The following is a 24536-nucleotide window of genomic DNA, read 5'->3' as shown; positions in this document are numbered from 1 at the left end:
AGAAATAAAACAATTAAAGTAAATGCTTGGCATTGCCCCGCCCGCTTTATCTTGATTCATAATTTGATGAGAAATGGATATGCCGAACATGGCCTGAATATTAATTAATCACACCTATAGTAATGAGAGGGAGAGTCTGACCTTCAAACAATGCCGCATATTTAGCTGTTTACTCTTAGAAATGAAACACCCACTAGGGTTTGTATAAAGGCTCCAACATACAGCCATGGCACCAGCACCCTCCACCCTGCACTCTCCTCCTCAGTGCCTCTCTACAGGGTAAGCAGTCCTTCTGCAGCAGCATGTCTTACCTCCATCATAGTGCTGGTTCCAGCCGGGCCTCAACAGCTGGTGGTGGAGCCAGCTTTGGAGGCTTCCAAGGCAGTTTTGGAGGGTTTCAAGGGGTCTTTAAGAATGAAGTAATTGGGAGCCAACCCAGCAACGAGGGCCTCCTTTCTGCTGGGGAGAAGCAGACCATGCAAAACCTCAATGACCGTCTTGCTAGCTATCTGGAGAAAGTCAAACAACTGGAATGTGCCAACCTGGAGCTTGAGAACAAAATCAAGGACTGGTATGCAAAGCACCCCGCGCCAGTCGCTCGCGACTACAGCAAATATTATGCCATAATCGCAGAGCTGGAAAAAAAGGTAGGAAAATTATAAATCATTATAAACTTGGCCTCATGATCAATCAATCAATCAGCATAATTTGTATAGCGCGCTACTCACCCATGAGGGTCTCAAGGCGCTGAGGGCGGGGGGGGTCGCTACTGCTCGAACAGCCAGGTCTTGAGTTGTTTCCTGAAGGAGAGATGGTCTCGGGTCATACGTAGGTGAGTGGGGAGGGAGTTCCATGTCTTTGCTGCCAGGTAGGAGAAGGATCTTCCTCCGACGGTGGATTTCCGAAAGCGTGGGACGGAGGCGAGGGCGAGGCTGGTGGATCGGAGCTGGCGGGTGGGTTTGTAGAATGTGAGGCGGTTGTTGAGGTACTCCGGGCCTATGTCGTGGAGCGCCTTGTGTGCGTGGGTGAGGAGTCTGAATGTGATTCTCTTGTTGACGGGGAGCCAGTGAATGTCTTTCAGGTGGGCAGAGATGTGGCTGCGGCGAGGGATGTCCAGGATGAGTCGTGCTCAGGCGTTCTGGATGCGCTGGAGTCTTTTTTGTAGTTTGGCTGTGGTTCCAGTGTAGAGGGTGTTCCCGTAGTCCAGACGGCTGGTGACGAGGGCCTGGGTGACCGTCTTCCTGGTTCCGGTGGGGATCCATCGGAAGATCTTTCGGAGCATGCGCAGGGTGTTGAAACAGGATGATGAGACGGCGTTGATTTACTTGGTCATCGTGAGGGAGGAGTCTAGGATGAAGCCCAGGTTGCGTGCGTGGTCCATTGGCTTGGGTGCGCTGCCCAGGGCGGGGGGCCACCAGGAGTCGTCCCAGGCGGAGGGAGATGGTCCGAGTATGAGGACTTCTGTTTTGTCTGAGTTCAGTTTCAGACGGCTGATCTTCATCCATTCTGCGACGTCTTTCATACCTTCCTGGAGGTTGGCTCTGGCGGTGGCGGGGTCGTTGGTGAGGGAGAGGATCAGTTGGGTGTCGTTGGCGTAGGAGATGCAGTGTGTAAGGCAGAAATTGACTGTTACTTTCTAAGTGTATGGAGCTTAGGGTTTGTCTCATAGTTTCGGGTAGGGTTTACACAGAGTACAGGACACTTTCTTCTCTTGATGTGTAAAGAAGCAGTTACTTGCCAACACGCCCTATTTATGAACCCACAACGTCCTTGAATGAAACTGTGACCAATCTCTAGTAAACACCGGATTATTAAATGTTCCCATGCTGTCTGAAAGACTGCTTCCCTGCTGTAAATATCTGTACTTCCTTTCGTGATCATCAGAGATAAATTACAGGCAAATCCGTTCTCTAGGTGGCTGTTAAGTCATCGATTGGGCCGTTCAGCCATGTTTTGTGGGTACCACGTGACTCCATGCTGTACCATGTCTTCAGTCTGGGGCTTTATTTTAACACATGTTAATTTAATGCACACTTGAAATAGGAATCTTAGTTTTCTTAAATACGGTCATTTCAATGATATTGATTGTGTAAAGGGATCAGTGGAGACGTTGTCGCATTGCGACCAGAGCGGCCGACTTTGGAAATGGAAACCAGGTTCGAGTCCCAGCATTGGCTCAACATCCTATGATAGATATCTGGGCCAATCATGTCATCTCCTGGAGCCTAAACGATGCATGTGATATTGTGCAATGTAACTGGTACTCATTTAAAGCGCAAAAATAGCTGAAAGATGGTTTTCTAGAGTTACGAAGCCACAGGGTGTCTCTATGGATAGTGCAAGATGGTGCCTGGAATATTAATTACAAGGCGGAACGAGGGAACTGGATAGTATGTGCATGCACCAGATGTCTGTCCAGATACTCACTGAACCGCCAGAAATGCTTAATCAAAAGTGTAAATGTCAATCATTATTTTTTTAGAAGGATTATTGACTTTTGTTTTTGAAGGTCGGAATATTTCCCCTTTTGGAAATGATGCTCCACCCGCTGCACCATGACCTTCCACTGTGACCATCTGTTGTCTTCCAGATCATTGCTGCATCTACTGATAATGCCAGGATCGTCCTGCAAATCGACAATGCCAGACTGGCTGCTGAAGACTTCAAACTTAAGTAAGTCTGCCATTTCCCCCATCAGGGGCAATGACTTAGCAACGAGGCAGAGTCATCCAAATGCTAAAATACCCTTGACTGTCTTCACCTTCCTTTCCTCACCGCCAATTCATCCGCACAGCCTTGCCTAGAGTCAACGAGATCACTGGATCACTTCAATTCGGTGTTGCAATACTTGCTCGCCCCTTCATAAGGATATCACCATTGCCACATGGACTCTTTCTAACATTGCCGGGCACACCAGGACCACCACTTGTCAATAAAAGGATAAACAAGTATCCAAGAAGCACTGATCCCTCTCATAAATACCTCTTAAATCTTAGGGCCTGATTTAAACCCTCACTGATGGACCACATTCCATCAGGGTTGGAGGGGACATCTCCTCCACCCCCTTGACCATGACCTTGTGAGTCACAGAGAATTTGGCTCGTCAGACAAGGTCCAATCACAGGACTCACATGTGGTAACTCTCAAACATTCAAATGGCTGAGTAGCTCCCTTATTCCACTTTTTACCTCGCCCTTTTGCCTCACAAAGGTCACTCACTTTGTGCACATCTTCGTATCTCAGTGACTACTTTCCACCTCACCCACCTTCTTCATTATATCACCACCTAATACCCATTCAAATACATTTCAAAACAATAAATAGAGCAATTATGTTTACTTTGAACCTTTATATTTTCTTTCAAATGAATAGTCTTTAAATTACATTTTCTTGTCTTTCCACTTGGGAAATAATCCTTCTTCAAGAGATAAGTACTGAGGGTCCGATTCACAGAACTAACTTAAGACAAAATCCTAAACTTACTACCATTTTGGTATTCACAGAAGGCACTTAACTCATTTTGGTATTCACAGAAGGCACTTACTCATTTCGGTATTCACAGAAGTTAGGAGTCCTAACTTTAGGACTCCTAAATGCCTTCTGTGAATACCCAAAGTCTTAAAGTTACGATTTTTCTCAGTTTAGGAGTAGTAAAGTTAGGACTTTTAACTTTACTACTCCTAAACTGAGAAAAATCCTAACTTTAAGACTTTCGGTATTCAGAGAAGGCATTTAGGAGTCCTATAGTTAGGAGTCCTAACTTCTGTGAATACCAAAATAAGTAAGTGCCTTCTGTGAATACTAAAATGGTAGTAAGTTCAGGATTTTGTCTTAAGTTAGTTCTGTGAATCGGGCCCAATATTAGGGTTCGCTCACTTAAACTACACAGCGGTGGATGACATGCTTGAATAATTCTCAATAACTGCGATCACTTGAAAATATATACCGAGGACTCATATGTGGATAGTGTGGATGGAATGCATTGCACTGACGTACGTGGTTAGCTATGCTGTGCTGCACGATTCTTTGCTGTAGGGAGGTCTTCTGAACGGGAAAGAGTTTCCTCGTGGTTAAGATTAGAAGAATATCATAACTCAGGTACCTTGATTCTGTCGCATTAAGGATGTCCCTTTTAATGTCAGATGAGTAGCACAGCATTCAGACCCTTAACCCTTTAGAATAACGTGCGGAAGAATCCTAAATGCTGAGACTTTTCCCTGCATATTTGGAATTCAGGCCACATAGCGCCCACTACAAACTCCATCACCTAGGAGATATCACCAGGCGCTAGCTAGTAAGCAATGCAATGCGAATGGTTTCATTCCTATTTGGTCTTTTCTTAGCTAACAGAAAAGATCAGAAGTGCAAAGACCATAAGATCCGTCCTAACCTTGTTCTTGTATTTGTTGCAGCAATGGTCATATTTGACTAGGATGGTGGGAGGTTTGCAATACACTAATCTCGCATTCAAAGTCCAAAACAAACTGAAGGATATTTAAAGAGAAATTACATATTTCTTCAATGAAGACATTTCTTTGTTACAGATGTCTTCCACAATATTGTACTTGTACATCTTTTATAAAAGCATGCAGACTTAGGTGCACCTTTGAAGTGTCACAGGGCTTCTGGCAATGTGCTGTCGCAAACTTTCATTTACACGCTTGGACCCTCAGTTGTTAGAACGTGATCTTTCAGATGTGGTTTTCGTTGGCTGTTATTCACGTCCAGTTACTTTCTTTTCCAGGTATGAGAATGAGCTGTCCCTGCGCCAGAGCGTGGAGGCGGACACCAACGGGTTGCGCAAGGTGCTCGATGAGTTGACCAGGGCCAAGTGTGACCTTGAGGGAGAGGTGGCGAACCTGACGGAGGAGCTGTCTTGCCTCAAGAGGAACCACGAAGAAGTAAGAGCAATGTGGCATGAAGGTGCTGGGATTGACATAGATGGAATCCTATAACGTGATACACGCCTTTGAAATGCGCTTTCTGATTTATTAAAGTTGTCTTAGAGTTGTGTCCGACAATTTACCTACGGCCATTGCACTGACATGCAGCTTATCGTCTACGGTTTGCATGGCACGTCAGAAACACCTAAGCAGTGGAAAGCATTCCATGATTTCTCCTAGTCTTGCTCTAAGAAGAACATATATTGTAGTGCTCTCCAGAAAATTAGCCGTGGCAGCACTGCTGTTTCTTAACCTGTTGCATTCCTAGACAGGTTTCAGGTGTTTAATGTTAGGTTAGTTGATGGTGGAGAGAGGATATCTTTAGAGGGTGGACTATCATTGACCCAAATATTTCAATCATTTTTGGAAGCCAGGGTAAGAATCAGATGGACAAACAAGGAAGTGTAAATGCATTACATTGGAAAACATTAATATATCAACAGCATGGGGACTCAGGACTGAGTGATTTGGGCACTTCAGACAGGAGTGCTCAGCAATGGAGTGGAAACTCATTCATTTGACTTCAGAGCCCCGGTTACTGAACCACGACTTTTTGCTCGGGCACATGTCATTCTTCTTCTTAGGCGATGTCTTCTTTCCGTCAGTTATATATCCTTATAATTGAGCTCATCACCTGCCATGTATGTGTTGAGTAATCCACATTGCCTTTTTTCTGCTGGACCATATATCTTTCACACGAGACAACAAATCTTTATTTTAGCTAGTCTAGATTTCCATTTTTTGCTATACCACAGTGTATTCTTCTTGGTAGACCACATTGCCTTCCTAGTAGGATATTTCCTTCTGCTAGATCACATTTTCCTGTTAAACCTTTCCTCCTAAGCCACATCTGCTTCATTTTGTCTGGATACATCTCCTCGGAGCGAATCGTCTTCATGTTAGAATAGATCTCCTTCCTATACCATATCTCTGTTTTCCAGACAACAGCTCTCTCTCCTAATGATAGACCACATCTCCTACATTCCGTTTGTTTACATTTCCAACGGATAGATGAAATCTCTATTTGATAGATATACATTCCTGCTAGATCATAACCCCTCCAAGCCACATTTTTTTCATACTAGGCCATAGATCCTCCCGGCCTGTGACAGGTCTTTTTATTCACGACTATACTGTTTTCTAATACAGCATCAGTTTTTCACTTACACTGTGTAGCCTTCTCTCAGACCACACATTCATATACGCGCCAATTATAACCAGTCTTTAAAGCACGTCAAACAAGCTGGTGCTATTACTAGTAGATACCATTTCCCAATTTAATGATACTCAATTTAGTAACTTCAAAAGAGTGAAACACAGAGTTGGGACTGTGAAGGATTTAGAACCTGTGACTTTCAAGCTATGCCAGATCTCAGCAGCAATCAATTAACCCAACCAATCTGCCTGCGACTAGCCTGGGTCTCCTCACCAGCACAACTCAAAACCTTCTCGCCAAGCAACACCACTTCCCATATCTAGACTACAACCTGCCTGCAATTGTGTCTATTAAATCAGACACAACAATTCATCTGCTGCTGTCAAAGAACTACAAATATGCACTTAGGATAATGCCCAAGGTGGCACTTAAAATAACAAAAGCAGTGTTATAATTTACAAGTGTATCTACTGATATCCCCTTTGGAGACGTAGATGCAACTATAAAATCCATCAACAGGGCTTTGCTGATAGTGGTGTTTGATGTGTGATGATCCGCAGCAGCCAACGAGGTTATGATTTGTTTAGTGAAAGTTACCAAGCATGTGAATTAGTAGTGGCAGGAGGAATAGCAGCTGCAACCACTAACATAACCTTTGGTACCTCTGGCACTGCTTCTGGCATCACTGTCAGGGATCACAGGAGACTGGGAGGAATACAGTAAATATAGTTCAAAGAGCCATACTTCTGCTTGTAATGTACAATCATTGATCCTTGTCTCCCACCTCACAAGCCAATCAGAAGCGCTTGAGGGGCCAAGGCAGGGCTACTGGTGAAACCTGAGCTGGTACTGGGATCACATGATGCATGATGTCACTTCTGCCGCCTCTGCTCTGGCATTTTGGTGAACTGACTTATACAAAAGCAATGATAAAAAGAGCAGAAAAGGTACCCTTGTATTCTTGCCTATGGTTAACCCTGAATAATGCCCATGGCATACTGCTACTCTTCCCGCAGGAAATGAAGGGACTCCTGGGAGCTGAAGGGCACCTCAGCGTAGAGATGAATGCCGTGCCGGGCATCAACCTGCTGAAGCTCCTCGGGGACATGCGAGGCCAGTACGAGGAGATGGCAGACAAGAATCGCCGGGATGCCGAAGCAAAGTTCCTGGAAGCGGTGAGGAAGGAATTAATGTCCTGTGGGCTGTGGGATAAGAAGGACTGAATTATGGAAAACCGAGATATTTTCAAAGAAACTATTGCCCCCTGAAATACCCATAAGGCTGTTCCGAAGTAAGTCTCATCCCAGACCCTACATAATATGTCACTGACTATGGCTTATCGCCCACACAGAGTCCCCACAGATCAGTCTCGGAGGAAGTGCGTTTTAAATGTGCAATTTGCATATATGTTTCTCCTGACTGTAACGACATAGACCATTTAAAAAGACAGGAATGGAATATGCCCGAGTAATTTCCTGTGGCTGGGATAAATTCAAGAAGTCCATCACTTTTTGTAGTGTCTAAATATGTGACTTTACTCATTCCCATGCTGTCTCTTAGAGCACTGCCCTCAAACAAGAGATCTCCGCCGGGGCTGAGGAGGTCCAGACGAGCAAGAGAGAGATCTATGACTTGAAGCGCTCCCTACAAGCCTTGGAAATTGATCTGCAGGCATCTCTCATAATGGTGAGTTGTCTCAATGACTCCAGTTCTTTCTACATGGACCTCGCTGGTGAGAAATCTTTCCAAGCATGTTAGATCCTCCATTCCCTGGGGAAGGTCTTGAAGAACCCACGACCATGCTGGAACCACCACTTATACAGCACATAGGTCTCTCTCCTTAGTGTGAATACACTTATATAACTGCCAAGATTCCTAGGTCCACGCGTGGGTATCTGTCCCAGTCCAGTTTATTTCTTCGTTTTCTAGAACTCGTAGTATTGGTTTTACAATGGGATAAAATATACCTAAAGCCCCGGAATGCAAAGACTAAATCTGGACTCGAGCAGCCGGTCAGGCATGGACTCGCGAAACTTGTAAGAGCGGCATTTATTTATATTAGTCAGTCTCTGTAGCTGAATGGGCTTGAATTCTAATGTTGGTAATCTCAGAAAGAAGGAATATAAATGTGACTTTTGAAGTGTGTGTTGACCCTTCAATCTGAATGTTACTCATAGTCGCTTACTATTGAGTCTTCTCTTTAGCAGCGCCAAGAGGCACTTTGGTTTCTAATGCATTGCTTGGAAGTTATCTTTGCCACATTCCTTGTTTATGGAAGTCAAGTTCATCTATAAACTACCATGGGCAATACTCATATATTTTTACTTAATCTCAGAAATGTCACGGATTAATACATATACCATCTGGGTGGGCAGGAGGCGTTGGCAGTGTTGAGGGCCTTTGCTAAGGCAGAGATAGTGGAGCTGGAGAAGGGTTGCACATTCAGTGGGGTGGCTTTAACATACACACAGTTGCATCAGCAGCTTGGAGTGGTAGTAGTAAGTGCACTGCGTACATACCATGAACCAGCATTGTTAGACCTGGCATCATTGGCATGAGTCTCTCCTCCATTTTTTTCTGTTTGCCTCCTCTGTTTACGATGTTTTTGCTGGAATATTGCTTTGGGCACTGTGCCACTGCTGATCAGTGCCACAGTGCAAGTGCTCCCTATGTTAAATTGTTACATTGATTGGTGTTACCATGATTGGCTTGGTTGACTTACTGTTCAGACCCTAGTCCAGTGCACTGCGTGTGCCAAGGGCATGTAAGTTAACTGCTGCTGGTGGGCTTGCAGCACTGGTTGTGCCACCCACAGAAGCAGCTTGTAAAATGAGTCCCAGGCCTGCCACCGCAGAGCCTGCGTGCAGTCCCTGACTGCCATGTCGACTTGGCAAGGAAACCTACTTGCCAGTCTCCAAACCTTCACTTTGCCACATTTCAGACACCTCTATGGTAGGCCCTAGGGCTGGGTGCATTGTTGGTAAAAGATAGGTCATGCCCTGATGTGTGTGGCATGACCTAGTAGTGAATTACAGCCATTTTCGTTTTTCACTATTGACGGGCTACCTGCCTCCCATAGGCCAGAATGGGCAGACGGATTATTAACTCCATTATAATCTATCTGACTCAGGGAGCATGGTAGCAGGTCAAGTTTAGTATCCCTGAACTCAGAATTTAATAACACATCCTTTAGGATGGATGGTTTTTAAATTCTATGTTTGAAAATAGCCCTTTTAGAAAGTGGCTATTTTCTTGTCCAACTATCCACCGGTCTCTGCTGGTTTGGTGTGTGTGTCAGGGGCTGGGTGGCTCCAGGGGTCTGAAGGAGTCAGTGTGGGGTGAATGAGCCATTTACACTTAGAGTAAGGGAAGAGTAGCCTGCCCTGCCTGACACAATGCTGGCTCCACCTCCTGCCGGGCGACTGATAGCCCTGCTCCTGCCAGTGACAATACTGGCTCCGCCTCCTGCTGGGCGGCTGAGGACCCTGCCCTGCTCAGTGAATAGGCCAGGTGCCTCTGCCTGGCAACACCCACAACAAACCTGGAATGGGGGAATTTCCCTGCTTGGACAAAGGGAAGAAAGGAGAAAAGGGGTATAAAAGAAGGACCCCTGAACCCAAGAACTCAGATCACTTCTGACAAGGAAACCTCTACCAAGGACAAGAAGCCTGCTGATCTAAGGACTTGCCTCCCCCTTCTGCCAGAGTGCTGTTTGCTGGGGGCTTGACACACTGCCTCTGAGATAGGCCTGACTGCTCTGCCAAGCTACCAAGGGGGTGAGCAGGGGTTATCTGAGTGTGTAATCCCCTTGCCCTGACTAGAGTTGGTGGGTCCCTATTTGTCAGAAGTGTATACCTCTGCCAACTAGAGACCGCCGGTTCTAACAAGCATGAAGACTATTCCAAGGCTGCAGTCACAATGGGAACGAAAAGAAAGCATGAAGCATGTGGGCGTCGTCCCAGCATCTCCCCTCTAATAATGCCCCCATGCAGCCTTAAAGGCATACTGGACCCCTCTTGGGCATGAATGAGAGAGAATGCTCTGACACTGCTAACAACTCCTGCATGTGCTTAGTTGGCAAATGCCTATTTTCTGATAAAAATGCAAAGAAAGGCTTGGTAAAATATCACACGTAAATGGACTTGACTGCAGTATATTATTCTGGACTTGGGGGAAGGGATGTAGGCTAGAGCCATTTTTCATCACTTTTGGCCCATTGAAAGCTAGAACACATTCCATCGCGTTGTTTCAGGTGTACCTCTTGTCTTTATTAAACACAGAAAAAATCCCTTGAAGCCAACTTGGCAGAAACAGAAGGGACCTACTGCGCCCAGCTGGCACACCTTCAAGAGAAGATCAGCCATATAGAGGAGGAACTTGAAGGAATCAAGGACGAGATGGAGAACAACATGGCAGAGTACGAGCAACTCCTGGACATCAAGAGCCGGCTGGAGAGGGAGATCGAGACCTACCGGTGCCTGCTGGAGGGTCAGGGCAGGTAAGACGATGGCAAGTCCTGAACACCTACACTTTAGCAATACTTAGGTTCCGAGCCAAGTTCTTCACCTGGGGTACCACTGCAGTGAAGAAAGGAGCCCTAAATTACCCAAAGAAGTAACATTGGTAACCCTTTGGTAAACCCTCACTTGAAACCTATCTTGTCAGCAGGCATCAAGCATTGCGTATAGAATTAAACGACACTCTTAGTCATGTGTATGTAATATGCATGTCATTTCCTTTCAGTTTAAAAGTCGACCAAAAGGCCAAGAGTCATGGCACTCAGTCATCAAGAGGTAAGCGTCCCTCTTTCTGTTAGCTTTGTTATAATGCTCGGAAATCACAGTGGTGGGTTCTTGAGCCCTTCTCCCATGTGTCTGTTTGAAGTCCTGTCTAGTATAATAAACTCTAGACACCAAGTGGTTCCTATGGGACATATCGTTTCAAGTTGGTAACAGTAGTGCATGTCATGCCACCAGATAAGGGGAGTGCTGGCCTTTGAAAGATTCTAAGCTACACTGCTAAACTTCTCTGTGTGGATTATTAAGAACAGAGATGACTTTGCTCAAGCAGGTCCATCACATTTCTGGGGCATTACATGCCCCACAAAACAAAACACTAGAAACATCTTTTTAGTTTTATTTTTTCCAGTGTAACTTCTGGCACCTTTTTCCAACTTTAAAAGCTAAAGTTATCATTGGTGGCAGCCATCTTGTTCTCTCTTTCCTTTGCTCTGATGGCGCTAACGAGGTGTGTGTGTGGGTGTGAGTGCTCCATATTAAGTATCAGATTAAATGTGCTTCACCTGTACTTGAGATGTGAAAGTGAACACCAAGGATGGAGAAGGATGAAAGTAATACAATGACTGTAATTACACTGGGATTTTGTTTTATGTGCCATTCAATGCCCCATAAATATGTCAGGTTCATTTCTTCTTTAAAGCATGAACATTTCTTTTACATGAACCATAAGTGACACTTAAAGCAGGATTTGCATTATATTTCTGCCTGATTAAAAATAACCCTTTTAGCAATGATAATTGCTTTTTTCGACATAAATTATTGAATTAGTCTCAACTTCCATATGTTTGGAATGAAGCACACCTAGTTATCCGGAGCACTGGACTCCATACATCTGATGTGGTGGGGGCCCCACGCTATCTCAACTTCATTTGTCATATACAAGGTACATCCTCCCTCAAGCACACACTCACTCCTTATGCCACTGAGTGGCTTCGCTGTGGGATGAATGTGGAGATGACCTTTAGGCTACCTACGACTCCTACGTTGACTGGGTTATGTAAAGACGGTCATCTAAGTCTAGGCATGTTAGAGCCAGAGAGGTCAGGATGGCCCATCAGGAGAACATTCTCACAAGTCACTTGCACCACTGTTAACGTATTCTCCTGCACCATTATTAACATGTTAAGATGAGGGGCTCTCATTATAAGTAGAACATTCCCACATGGTGCTTGCACCAACTAGAACATTAACATAAGTCACCAATCAGAATACTTCCATGAGACACATACACCAAATTTAGGGCCTTATTTAGATCTTGACGGTCGAGGGACTCCGTCACAGCGGTGACCGATATCCGCCTACTGAATATCCCATAGGATATATTAGGATTTATATTTCAGTGGACGGGATATCCCTCGAAGTTGTGACGGAGTAACCCATCCGTCGATATCTAAATCAGGCCCTTAGTCTTAACGTGATGCACATGCACCAGCGACAATGGTCACATGGCAACCATGCCCTAACTAGTCTATTCTCATGAGGTACATGCACCACGCAGACTCTTCACATGAGGCACTTGCACTAGCTAGTCTATTCTCATGAGGCGCATGCACCACGCAGACTCTTCACATGAGGCACCTGCACTAACTAGTCTAGTCTCATGAGGCGCATGCACCACGCAGACTCTTCACATGAGGCACTTGCACTAACTAGTCTATTCTGATGAGGCGCGTGCACCACGCAGACTCTTCACATGAGGCACTTGCACTAACTAGTCTATTCTCATGAGGCGCGTGCACCACGCAGACTCTTCACATGAGGCACTTGCACTAACTAGTCTATTCTCATGAGGCGTGTGCACCACGCAGACTCTTCACATGAGGCACTTGCACTAACTAGTCTATTGTGATGAGGCGCGTGCACCACGCAGACTCTTCACATGAGGCACTTGCACTAACTAGTCTATTCTCATGAGGCGCATGCATCAATGTTATTTGCATGAGGAACATGCGCTAATATCAGCATGTCCAAATGAGTGGCTAGTAACAAAATTAGAATGAATATTAGAATATTCCAAGGATCCGACGAGGTGCCACCTCAGCACAGCAAACATTCCAATGAAGCACATGCACTAGTGCTCACTTGAGGTAGATGCAGCAGTTACAATGTTCACACGAGGCAGATGTATACGACTTTGAATGTTCACGAGAGGCATGTACATACACTATGAAGAATGTTCACCTCAGGTCACTGCACTAACGTTAGCAAGTTTACACAAGGGTTAAAAACATACAATGAACCATTCACCGGAGGAGCTGACGTCACCGTGAATAAGAGAAATGCAGCCGCATAATAACAGCAATAGTGAACAAGCACAACATTGGAATGCTGAAACGTGAGCAAACGCCAATTTGTACATGATCACATAAGAACCATGCACTATTCTAAAAGTGCTGACATGGGAGACATCTGTGAATGTTCAAGTTAGGGGCGTGTGTCTAGAATGAATGGTTCAAAGAACAGAGATGGGAAAAGGAGATTGAAGTTCTGTCATTAGAATGTTTAAATGAGGTACATGTGCATTGTTAAACTATTCACAAAATACATGCTCCAAAATGGGCCCCATTTGGAAAGCTATTTGCCTACCTGAGTTTAATTTAGGTAACAAAATAATTAATTAATTGGAGAGGGTAACATCCAATTCCTGATTCATAAAGTGAACGCAGAATCCCAAACTTTATCCAACATGTCCACGAGCTTCTCTGTCATTAAGCACATCATCTGTTCTCTCAATATATCCTGCCTACATTCTTTTGTTCACCTCTTCATTTCTTGTTTCAGCCCCGGAGCCAGTTAGAAGCCGAGTTGTGAAGACCATCGTCCAGGAAGTGATTGATGGCAAAGTGGTTTCGCAAGAGGAGAAACAAAGTGAACAGAAACTATAGACAGAAGCTGGGTCTCTGCTTATGGAACCGCTGATCTACCGGTAAACCGACAACAGGATGCACAACCCGGGAGGAGGAACCCCTTCCACAATCCTACCCCGCCGCTCTTCTGCTTCTCCTAGGGGGTTTTCAACTCTTCGAACATAACCGCAGAATCTTCTGGACAATTGAATGCACTGAGCGCCACAACAGCAGTCCCCGTGCATACAGGCACTAAAGAAGACACTAAAAATGAGTGAGCGAACACCTAAGAAAACGAGAGGGTGTCCAAGATGTTCACCACGTGGCTTGGTATTGACCAAGGAAGAGTGTTCTTGTTTGGACACTAAATGAATCATCGGTAAACAGCATTCTAAAACTTAGGCCAACTGAGAGCATTTTAAACGCCATACTGGTTGTAAATCTACTTCTGAAGACCTCACAAATCGACACCTCGGCAGGGGCACCAGCTGGGAAGTGTGGCTATTCACTGTATCAAGGCTCCTCCTTTGACCTTAAATCTCTTCCTCTTTGCCTTTCTTTACCACAAGATGCTAATCTTTCATTCTGTGACATTTTAATTCAATAAACTATTTCTGAATGCAAGATAAAAGGGTGTATTTTCTGACATTTCCCCAATTTAGCTTTTTATCTATTGAGAAATGTCATATGACTCAAATGTATGGAAGTTAGAATGCACTGAATCAAAATTGGTACTGAATTTAGTGATAGACAAAGCGTTTGAAGAACATATGCTCAGAATAGGAGGACATGTGACATCAGTGCTCTTAAACAGTGGCGTTTCTTAAAGTGATATTTAGGGATGTTATACAGGACCATGGATAAAACTGAGCAGTGGGTGCAAAGATTAAAGTAACGTTAAAGTTAGGTGAATATGTCAGTGACAACATTGATGTTTGAACTAAAAAGAACAGGAAATCACCAGTTATAGTTAGCAAAGCTCCGCCATGCCCTGCTTATGACCTTACATATTACATCAATCATGACATGTTCGAGCACATCATTTATGTTAACTAATGATATCTCAAACACAAAGTTCGGCCTCGGCAGTGGTCATCCTAGGGCCTTTACTGGCTCGGGGAGGGGAGCAGCGTGCCCTCCCTCCCCTTAAATAAACATTAAAGCCTCGGGGTTGGGCTCCCTGTGGCCTTTAATTAAAGATTAAGGCCCCAGCTGCCAATTGTGTTTTGATCCTGAGGGAGTCCTACGAGATCGCAGCAGAAACTACGGATGTTTTGGGGATTTTGGCCTGGGGGGGAGGTCACTCTGGGTCCCCCCATGAGGCCTAGGGGGGCAGAGTATCCCTACCTTGCCCCCTTATATTTTATTTAATTTCCTACTGCAGAGCATGAGACAAAGTCCCCGAGTTGTGTGACGGTTGCAAGCAACATTTTTATGATGTGGCTGGCAGTCAATCAGTATGACTGCTGCGAGAGCGAATAGGCCCAAAGGAAATAAAGCTCCCTGGGTCAATTGGAATGCTCTGTTTTTAAATTGGCGCTCCAGCAAGAGTATCTCGAGCTTCTCACAGACCCAACAGTCCAGATATACAATTATTTTTTACCCTTAATTTTTAATAAAAACCTACCAAACGGATTTACACCAAATCACAAAAAGCGCAATCTGCGTACCATCAGGTGTTTGTTAAGCGCGACTACTCACCCGGAAGGGTCTCAAGGCGCTAGGGTTTGTGGGGGTGGGGGGGTTCGCAAGTTCCAGTCCATCAAGGAGGGGGTCTGTCGAAGAGCCAGGTTTTGAGGTTTTTTGCGAAGATGGGGAGCAATATTATCTGTCTGAGGTGGAGCGGAAGGTAGTTCCAGGCTCTGGCCGCGCTGAAGGAGAAGGAGCGGTCTCACGATCTGGTCTTTCTTGTGCGGGGGACCATGGCGTACGAGAGTTGGGCTGATCGTAGGGTCCTTTGGGGTGCGTGGAATTTGAGTCGGCTATTTAGGTATGCTGGTCCGGTGTCGTGGAGGGCCTTGTGAGCGTGGGTTATCATCTTGAAGGTGACTCTAGCTTTGATGGGGAGCCAGTGGAGTGTGCGCAGGTGCTGGGAGATGTGGCAGTGTCTTGGAAGGTTGAGGACCAGTCTTGCAGCAGCGTTTTGGATGTTCTGTAGCTTACGGGTAAGGTTTTTGTTTATTCAGGCATAGAGTGCGTTGCCGTAGTTGAGCCTGCTGCTGACCAGGGCATAAGTGACGGTCTTTCTGTGTTTGAGGGGGATCCATTTGAAGGTCTTACATAGGAGGCGGAGGGTGTGGAAGCAGGAGGACGAGACAGAGTTGATCTAGCGGTCAATTTTGAGCTCTGAGTCCAGGAGTATTGCCAGGTTGCGTGCGTGGTCCGTGGGGGTGGGCGGGCTTCCGAGGGTGGGGGGCCACCAGGTGTCTTTCCAGGCTTCAGGGTTTGGGCCCATGATGAGTACTTCCGTTTTGTTGGTATTTAGTTGTAGGCAGCTGTTTTTCATCCATTTGGCGACGGCTTCCATGCCTTCTCGAAAGTTGTGTCTGGCGGTGTTGGGTTCGTTGGATAGGGAGAGGATGAGTTGACTGTCGTCTGCGTATGACACAATGTTGAGTCCGTAAGTTCTGACGATGGGGGCGAGCGGAGCGTACCAAGATCTAACTACCTTCCAAATTTGGTGTAATTCTGTTGAGCAATTTTTGCTGTAGCCCTTCTAAAAGATGTCAATAGAAACTGTATGGGGATTTTGCGTTTTGGGACATCACTGATGACATCACGCAAGCTTAATTTTCCCACATGTAAATTACTATGGCATTAAAGTTCTGACAGTAAGTACAAAAGAGAAGATCAGGCATCATTGCTACCAACACAGAAACAACTACCTTAGGTGTTGAAAACAAGCATTATGTGCAACATTGACTCTATAGCCTGTACTTTACAGGTTGCATAGTTCACATTAGCAATCAACCACAGACATATGGGAAACTCTCATTGAGTACGGTGTTCAATCTGTATACAACTGTTCAGGGGAAGCCAAAATAGTGAATGCAAATTCCAAGGCAAATGCCCTACTACGTACAGCTTTCATCTGTATCAAACCCCTGACACACACCAAGCCTAAATTAAGAAATGAAGCTGATAACGAGGTATGGTAAACAGTGTTTACTCTATGGAGAGAGTTCACTCTACACCACACTGTTTGCAAACAGTGACATTCTCATGAGAAATACACCACATACTCTAAACATACACCACGCAGCTAAATTTGTTTTTCACTGCAGTGAGGCCTACTCCTTCTATAGGCTAGAACTGGAGTTCCTTAAAACACCTTTTAAGCTGTAATTCATGATTGGAAAGGAGTATCTTCTTCATGTTTAATATGTTTGGAATGGTGATGATAAATCCTCTTTAATGGTAAAGCTGGATTTAACAGTACCATTTGAGAAAAGCCACTTTTAGAAAGTGGACATTTCTCTGCTCTCACTGCTCTGTGTGCCTTGCAGTCTGTCTACAATACAGGTCTGGGCTGGGTGACACCTACACTTTGTGCATTCCCTCTAGACAGGCACAATACAAGAAGGGCTGGGTGTGACAGGAGATTCATCTGTATTCATCTGCATACTGATAGCCTTCCTGGGCAAGAAGGGGAAATGGTGGCTCACGCTTACATCTAAATAGGTTGTGTCCTGCCCTCACACCAAGCAGTGATTTCTCCCCTATTGGTAGTCTGGAGCCATGGTTGGGCTGAAAGGGATTCCTGTGCACTTCAGAGAGTTCCTTTGAAGTCACACCCTACATCAAAGGCACTTTTGAGTATAAGTACCAGGGCTGTGGCCCTATCAAATCAATATACTACTGGACCTGGGAAAAGCTCTGCTGGAGTAAACACTGCTATGCTGTAAGGATTGCCCCTTTGCTGTGGGTGACTTTTCTGAGGAACTGCTTCTCTGCGTTCCTGTGCTGTTCTGCTGCCTGCTGATCTCTGACCTGCTGAGGACAAGGACTGAACCCATCACACTTGAACGCCAAGGGCTTGTTGGCTTGCCTCCTGTAGTCTGGAGTCTCAGGGACACAAACAACTTAATCCTGCTAGTGCTGCTGGCCTCTGCCATCTGATAGTCACACCCTTACCTGCCTGAGGTGCCCCCTTTTTTTTCTACCTCGACATTTACGCATCGCTTCCAACAACGAAGCAGCGGATGCTGAATGGCAGTAATTCTACAGCCGATGCGGCTTGATGCTGATGGACAATGCGGCTCGACATCAACGCAGCGCCTTGGGTTGAACACTGTAGCTTCCATTGAAAGCGTGCATCAGCGCCAACCGTCGCCCTCTATCTTTGGATCAATGACAACGCAACTCCTCCTCGACACCTCACCTCGAGTCTTCAACATTGGCCAAAGCTCCATCCAAGGTATTTCTTCACAGGACCTGCCTGGGTCCTACAGCCGGTCCGCTGTCGATTGCGGTCGGCTTGAATTTTGACTTTGCACTGGTTCCTCACGACCTTAAGTAACCTCTTGACTGACAGTGACTTCTAAGCACCTTTTTCACATTTAATATTTAAAAATGCATATCTTGACTTCTACTGGTTTGATGTTTGTCTTCCTGGTCTTGTTTTAATCATATAAATATTCTCTATTTCTAAACCTGTGTGGAGTCTTTCTGTGGTGTTTACATTGAGTTACTGTATTTGTGTTTCACAAATACTCTACACCTTGCCTATTACGTTAAACGTAACTGCTCTGTGCCAAGCTACTAGAGGTAAAGCATAGGTTAATTTAGGGTGTGTATCTGCCTTACCCCGGAAGTCAAATATACACCGATGTCATAGCTCCCACCAAGCATAAGCAAACAGTTATCTCCTTAGGGTGGGTACCTCGGGAGAAAAGCTGGAGCCAGCCCTGGGGGTGGCAGTTCCCAGGGTCGTATATGGCTCCAGGAGGGGGGCTGCATGGCCCCCTCCTATCTACTGCACGGGTCGGCCCGAGGAGGTGGTGGTCTCTTGGGCCATATATGGCCCTTAAGAGGGGCCACACAGCCCCCCTTTTTAATGTTTATTTTAGCCCCGGGAGGTGGTGGTTGTTGGCTCCCAATAACCCCAACCAGTTGTGAACCAGGAGGGGTGTTTGCAGAGTGGTGGAGGAAGGGGGCTTGGCCTCCCACAACCTCTCAGCATTTCCGCTGTGTAGAACTTACTGGAGGTAACAAGAGGGGTAGTTGGCCAAGGGCTCTCAGTAGCCAAGGAGACTTCATCGCCCAACTAGTAGCGTGCCAGGAGGCACGTTTGCAGAGTGCTGGTGAAAGGGGTGGGTCACCTGCGACTTGCCAGCAACCATTTCTTTCTTTCATTAGGGGAGGGGAGTTTGTGGCTTCCCTTTCCTGGGCCGATTTGGTCCCCGGGGACCCCATGACCTCATCCACTGTGGCCAGGCATTTTTTTAAATGTGGGAGGGAAAACGAGCGGCCCCTCTTCCAGGCCAATTTCGGCCCCAAGGACCCCATCCCTGGGGCCCGGCTCCTACTGTGTGTGCCCTGGTCCGACCCAGGGCACCCACTCGCATCTTTTGAGGCCTTCAGGGGGAGCCTGAAGGCCTCCGCGGTCTGTGCCGGCTCCCCGCATCCTGCGGGAGCAGGCATTGCTTTTAGATAAGGGAGCAGCTGTAAAGGTAGCTCCCTGTGTCTAAAAGCCGTTATTTCCATAATAAAGCTTTATTTTGGCAATTGCCATAAAATCAAACACAATAACTTAAAAATGTATAATCATGCAGTAACAAAACACTTAAAAACATGAAATATAAAATAATTAAAATACCCACAGTTAAAACTAGCAGCATAAAGGGGGAACTTCACAACAATTTTTAAGTTGTGAAATTAAATTTCATCCAACATCTCCTATACTTGTTATCTTTTTATTATTATTATTATTATTATTATTATTATTATTATTATTATTTATATGGCGCACAAATCATCCCCGAAGGGATCTCTCGGCGCCTTGGGAGGCAGGCTTCTAGGAGCAGAGCGAATCAGTTGAATAACCAGGTTTTTAGGTGCTTCTTAAAAATGGTCAGGGTGGGGCATGAATGCAGATCTAGGGGCAGCGTATTCCAGTATTTGGGAGCCAGATAGGAAAAGGCATGGCCCCCCATCTTAACTTTTTTAATTCTCGGCATTTGGAGAAGCTTTTGGCTACCGGATCTTAACAGTCGTGCCGGAGTATACCATACCAACTTCTTTGTAAGGTATATAGGTCCTTGTCCAAAAAGTGATTTAAAAACTAGGCACAAAAGTTTGAAAAGTGCCCTCTTTCTTATCGGCAGCCAATGTAGCTCTCTTAGTAGCGGTAAAGATGGCGTAAGCGGGGGTTTATTTAAGCATAGACGGGCAGCCGTGTTTTGCACGACTTGTAGCCTAGAGAGCAGGTTCTCCACTAGGAGAGCATTCCCGTAATCCAGTCTGCTGACTAGCAGTGCCTGGATCAAAACCCTTCTAACGGAGAGAGGAATCCACTGGAAGACTTTCTTTCAAGTGCGTATCAGTCAAAAACATTTACCTGATAGGGTTTTAACATGTTTTTCCATGGATAAATTGTTATCCATTAAGATGCCCAGATTTTTTACCCATTTTTTTGGGGAGGGGGTAATCCTAGTTCCCCCGGCCACCACTCGTCTGTCCACAAATCCAACGCTTTAGCAAACAATAAGATCTCCGTCTTGTTGTAATTCGGTTGGAGATAGTTGTTTTTCATCCATGTGGATATTTTCATCATACAGCTCTTAAATCTGTCTCTGGTCGCCGTGTGGTCCTTCTCTATGGGGATTATCACCTGAGTGTCGTCCGCATAGGAGATGGTTTGGAATCCACAGGATTTTACAATGGTGGCCAGAGATGCCACATAGATGTTGAACAGGATGGGGCTTAAAATGGAGCCTTGAGGAACCCCCTTATCCATGACTGTGGTCTGAGAGACAAATGTGTCTAACTGAGCACATTGAGTTCCGTCCGATAAAAAACTCCGCAGCCACTGTAATGCCATTCCAGTGACACCAATCTCTTGCAGTCTATCCAGCATAATTCTGTGAGAGATGGTGTCAAAGGTCGCTGACCGATCAAGAAGGACCTGCGCCGCCGGAGTCCCTTCATCCAATAGCAGCCTGATAGTGTCTGTTACCTCTACCAGAGCGGAGTCCGTGCTGTAACCAGCGCGGAAGCCCGACTGCGAGGAATCCAGAAGGCCGTGCTGTTCCAAATGATCTGAAGGTTGGCGATTGATCAGAGTTTCCATTACTTTAGAGCAGCCCGGGAGGAGAGAAATAGGTCTATAGTTCTGTAAATCGGCACAGTCTGAAGATGGTTTCTTGGGCAGGGGTTTAATAAAGGCCTTTTTCCATCTAGCCGGAAAAGAGGAGGTTGCTAAAGATAAGTTACATATTCCCGTTATGGGGTTTACCAGCTCCATTGCAAAATCCGACAACATATAAGGGGGGGGCTATATCAGACGACGAGCCTGACTTGATGCCTTTCAGAAGTAGTAGCACCTGCTCCCTAGTGATGGTTTCAAAAGTCTCCAATCTCACTTGGGAGGGGTTATTTGTGATTAGGATTCTTTCCCTGTTATCTGATACCTGCTCGAAAGAGTCATAAATGTTATCTATCTTGTTTTTAAAATGCATAGCGAGCTTATCGCAGAGTTTCTGTGTAGGGGGGCAGGTAGAATTGACTACTCTAGGAGCAGTAAATCCCTTAAGAATCCTAAAAAGTTATTTTGATGAACCCTTTGCCACCTCTATACGAATGGCCAAGAATGTTCGTCTTGCTGTATTGCAGTTCATGAGATACATCCTATGTACTATATTGTAGGCCAGTCTATCTACCTCAGATTTTGTTTTCCTCCATTTTCGTTCCTTTACCCTGTAGGCAGCCTTCTCTGTCTTTAAACTATCAGAATACCAGGGAGCCGGACTTTTTCTGTCATAGATTGTAGCTGTTTTGCTCGGGCGATCTTGTCAAAAGCCCTTATGACCTCCGACTCCAATTTACATAAAGCTACGTTGATGTCCTGACATTCATTGAACATAGGAGGTGAAAATACTTTACAAAACGTCTTAGGTGTTATTTTCCTCCATCGTCTACGTATGACTTTCCACCCTTGCGGTTTTTCCAGACCTTTAGGAGCCAAAAAAGAGAAACTGAGGGCCATATGGTCCGACCAACTAACTACTTGAGGTGGTTCTGTGCTCAAGCTGGGGATATTGGTAAAAATATTATCTAGCGTATAGCCTGCTACATGAGTTGGAAAAACTACTTTAGGCAACAGGTCTAACGATTCCATAGCTGCTAGCAGATCAGCAGTGTCAGTATTAGAATCCATGTCAAAATGAAAATTAAAATCTCCTAAAAGAAAAAAATCCTTCGTTTGCAGAACGTATGGGGCAAGTATTTCTAATAGGGAGGCGCAAAAGGCCTTCTTATTTTCCCCTGGAGAGTGATACACAACTGCTCCTATTACTTTGTGGCCATGGACCGGTTCAATAGATATAATCATCAGCTCCATCTTAGAAGACGATATTGTATCCAGCACTTTTGAATTTAGGGTGGAACAGGTCGCAATGGCCAGCCCTCCACCCCTTTTTCCAGTTCTATCCAGCCTTAATACCGTGTAGTCGGAGGGAAAGGCGATAGCTAGAGAGGGAGAGGAATGTGTGTGTAGCCATGTCTCAGTAAAAAAACATATGTCAGGTTTTTGATCATCTAAAAAAAGATTAATGTATAGCACTTGGAAAATGACGTCTGGCCTCTTATCTTTATTTAAGTCTTCCTTAGGGGTCGTATTAGTAATTGTTGCAGCCCTGGGGGCCAATTTTTATTCCAACGACCAGCTGCTTTCTGGGGCTGACTAACTGGCCATTTGCAACAAGGGCGATAGTTTTTAAAGGCTCCAGTATCCAGGCAAAACCTACCCTCGCATTTCAGGCAAAACCTATTTGTCCCCAGCTCCAACAGTTCCTCCCTTGAATAGGTTAGAGGCGACATTGTTGTGGGCGCGAGGTATAGCAGAGTTTTCTGTCAGCTGGCGGTGTTCTGGCGCGGACGTACGCAGACGGGCTTGCCTTAGGCATGCCTTTGGCGCGCCAGTGGCGCGCCCGCGAGTAACGTGACTTTAAATGACTCAGCGGTGGATCACTAGAGCGCTAACCTCCCAAAATGGCGCCCACTTAGTGCCCCTCTGGCCATGGGTTTCCTCTCTCCACTCAATCGGTCATGAACAAGACCGTGGTGGACCAGAGAGACCCTTGTGGCAAATAACAACGAATGTGCCCCACAAAATTACAATATTAAAATCACTGACCCCCAGAGGTGCAGTGTCGCAGAATGCACTCGCCAACACCACAAGAGCTACATGTTCACCAAGCTGGTAAAACAAGGTCCAGCAAGAAGACAGAGAGACAGAACACACAAAGGCAACTCTGACATTAAGAACCATGGACATTGCCTGCGTAATCTCGTAGCGGCACAAACTGTCAAAGTGATCTACGCATTCATGTGACATTCGGAGAACGCCTAGAGCTGGGAGAAGTCCCGGTATGGGTTGTAGTGCTTGTGAGAAATCAGGACCTGTTTGCAGTGTCTCCTTACTTTTTGCTCCCATTTTGACTACTAGGTGCTGGTTTTCTGACTTGATTGTGCCTTGGGCTCTGCTGACCTGACCCAGGGCCTGAGCTCTGTTTAAATGTACATGGTTAGGTATAATTATAATTGGCAATGAGAGACCCCTGTAAGTCCCTCGTATATAAAAAGGCAAGGGGGATTCAAGCTACCTATGGGTCCCTAGTATAAAATAGGGCCGGGAGGTGTAGCAGCCCAATTAATTTCCTACACTAGAGTGTGCACTACTGTGGTGCTGGCTGTCAATTTAAAAGCCAGCCCTGCTTAGCAGGCTACTTTTAGATTGCAATTATGTGTGAACTCGACTTCAGAACCAAAGGTACTTCCAAAGTAGTAATCTACCTTATGTTTCCATATAAGTCACCCCAAAGGTCTCCTCTAGGTGCGCCAGGGGTAGGGCTCAATGTAACTATAAGCAGGGACATTATAAAAGATATTTTGGTATTTCTACATCATGGACTACATAGTCTGTCTATTTATTTATTCTACTAACAAGTTGCATTTATACACAAAAAGCGGGAACACTGTACAAAATATCCAAATACTGTTTGGCAAGAAAATGAAGAGTGTTACATCTGTGCCAAGAGTTTAACAGGGCTTGCGAGTGTCTAGAAGAAGATGGAGTCTGTGCCTCGTAGTCAGCAGCTTGTTGTGGGATGGTGCACAGGTGTTGCAGTGGTCGACAACATCCCTACGAGTGTTCCTTAATGAGTACAACATGTCCACCTCAAAGGGTGGTGAAGGGTGCTGCCGACTGCTGTACTGGGCTACAGATGGTGATATTGGAATTTGCAAGCCAACAGGAAAGGGCTCGAACAAGCCTTATGAGCTGCACTTACTGAGACAATGGTCAATTCCGAAAATGTGCCTGGGATTCCGAATCTAAGACAAACTTGTTGTTTTTCCTGTGGCATCAATTCATTTTTTTATCATATAGAGGGAGGCATTTATGAGTGATAGATGAGATGGAAGCATTAGTCTCCTTATTTTTCAGTGTATTCATCACCGCTTTGCTACAGATTTAGTCCAAGATTTTTTTCCTTTCCTTTTTGGATTTTCCTTTAGATCACCTGCTGGATGTCTTTGCTTGACTATTTCCTATTCCCCAATATGACAGAGA

At 45.4% G+C, this 24536-nt stretch overlaps 1 protein-coding gene across 1 annotated transcript; it reads left to right on the top strand.

Moving 5' to 3' along the window:
- The first annotated feature begins 240 nt into the window (after positions 1-240).
- On the top strand, positions 241-14375 carry LOC146869300 (keratin, type I cytoskeletal 12-like). The gene is made up of 8 exons (XM_085647091.1): positions 241-647; positions 2591-2673; positions 4745-4901; positions 7116-7274; positions 7660-7785; positions 10380-10597; positions 10843-10892; positions 13680-14375. The coding sequence occupies exons 1-8, from the start codon at positions 303-305 to the stop codon at positions 13781-13783; spliced, it is 1242 nt and encodes a 413-aa protein (XP_085503217.1). The 5' UTR covers positions 241-302; the 3' UTR covers positions 13784-14375.
- Positions 14376-24536: the final 10161 nt, after the last annotated feature.

The sequence above is a fragment of the Triturus cristatus genome, chromosome 1_1 (assembly GCF_964204655.1).
Source record: "Triturus cristatus chromosome 1_1, aTriCri1.1, whole genome shotgun sequence".
Taxonomy (NCBI): Eukaryota; Metazoa; Chordata; class Amphibia; order Caudata; family Salamandridae; genus Triturus; species Triturus cristatus.
Note: the sequence above shows the minus strand (reverse complement) of the source record. Positions and strands in the feature narration are given on the sequence as shown.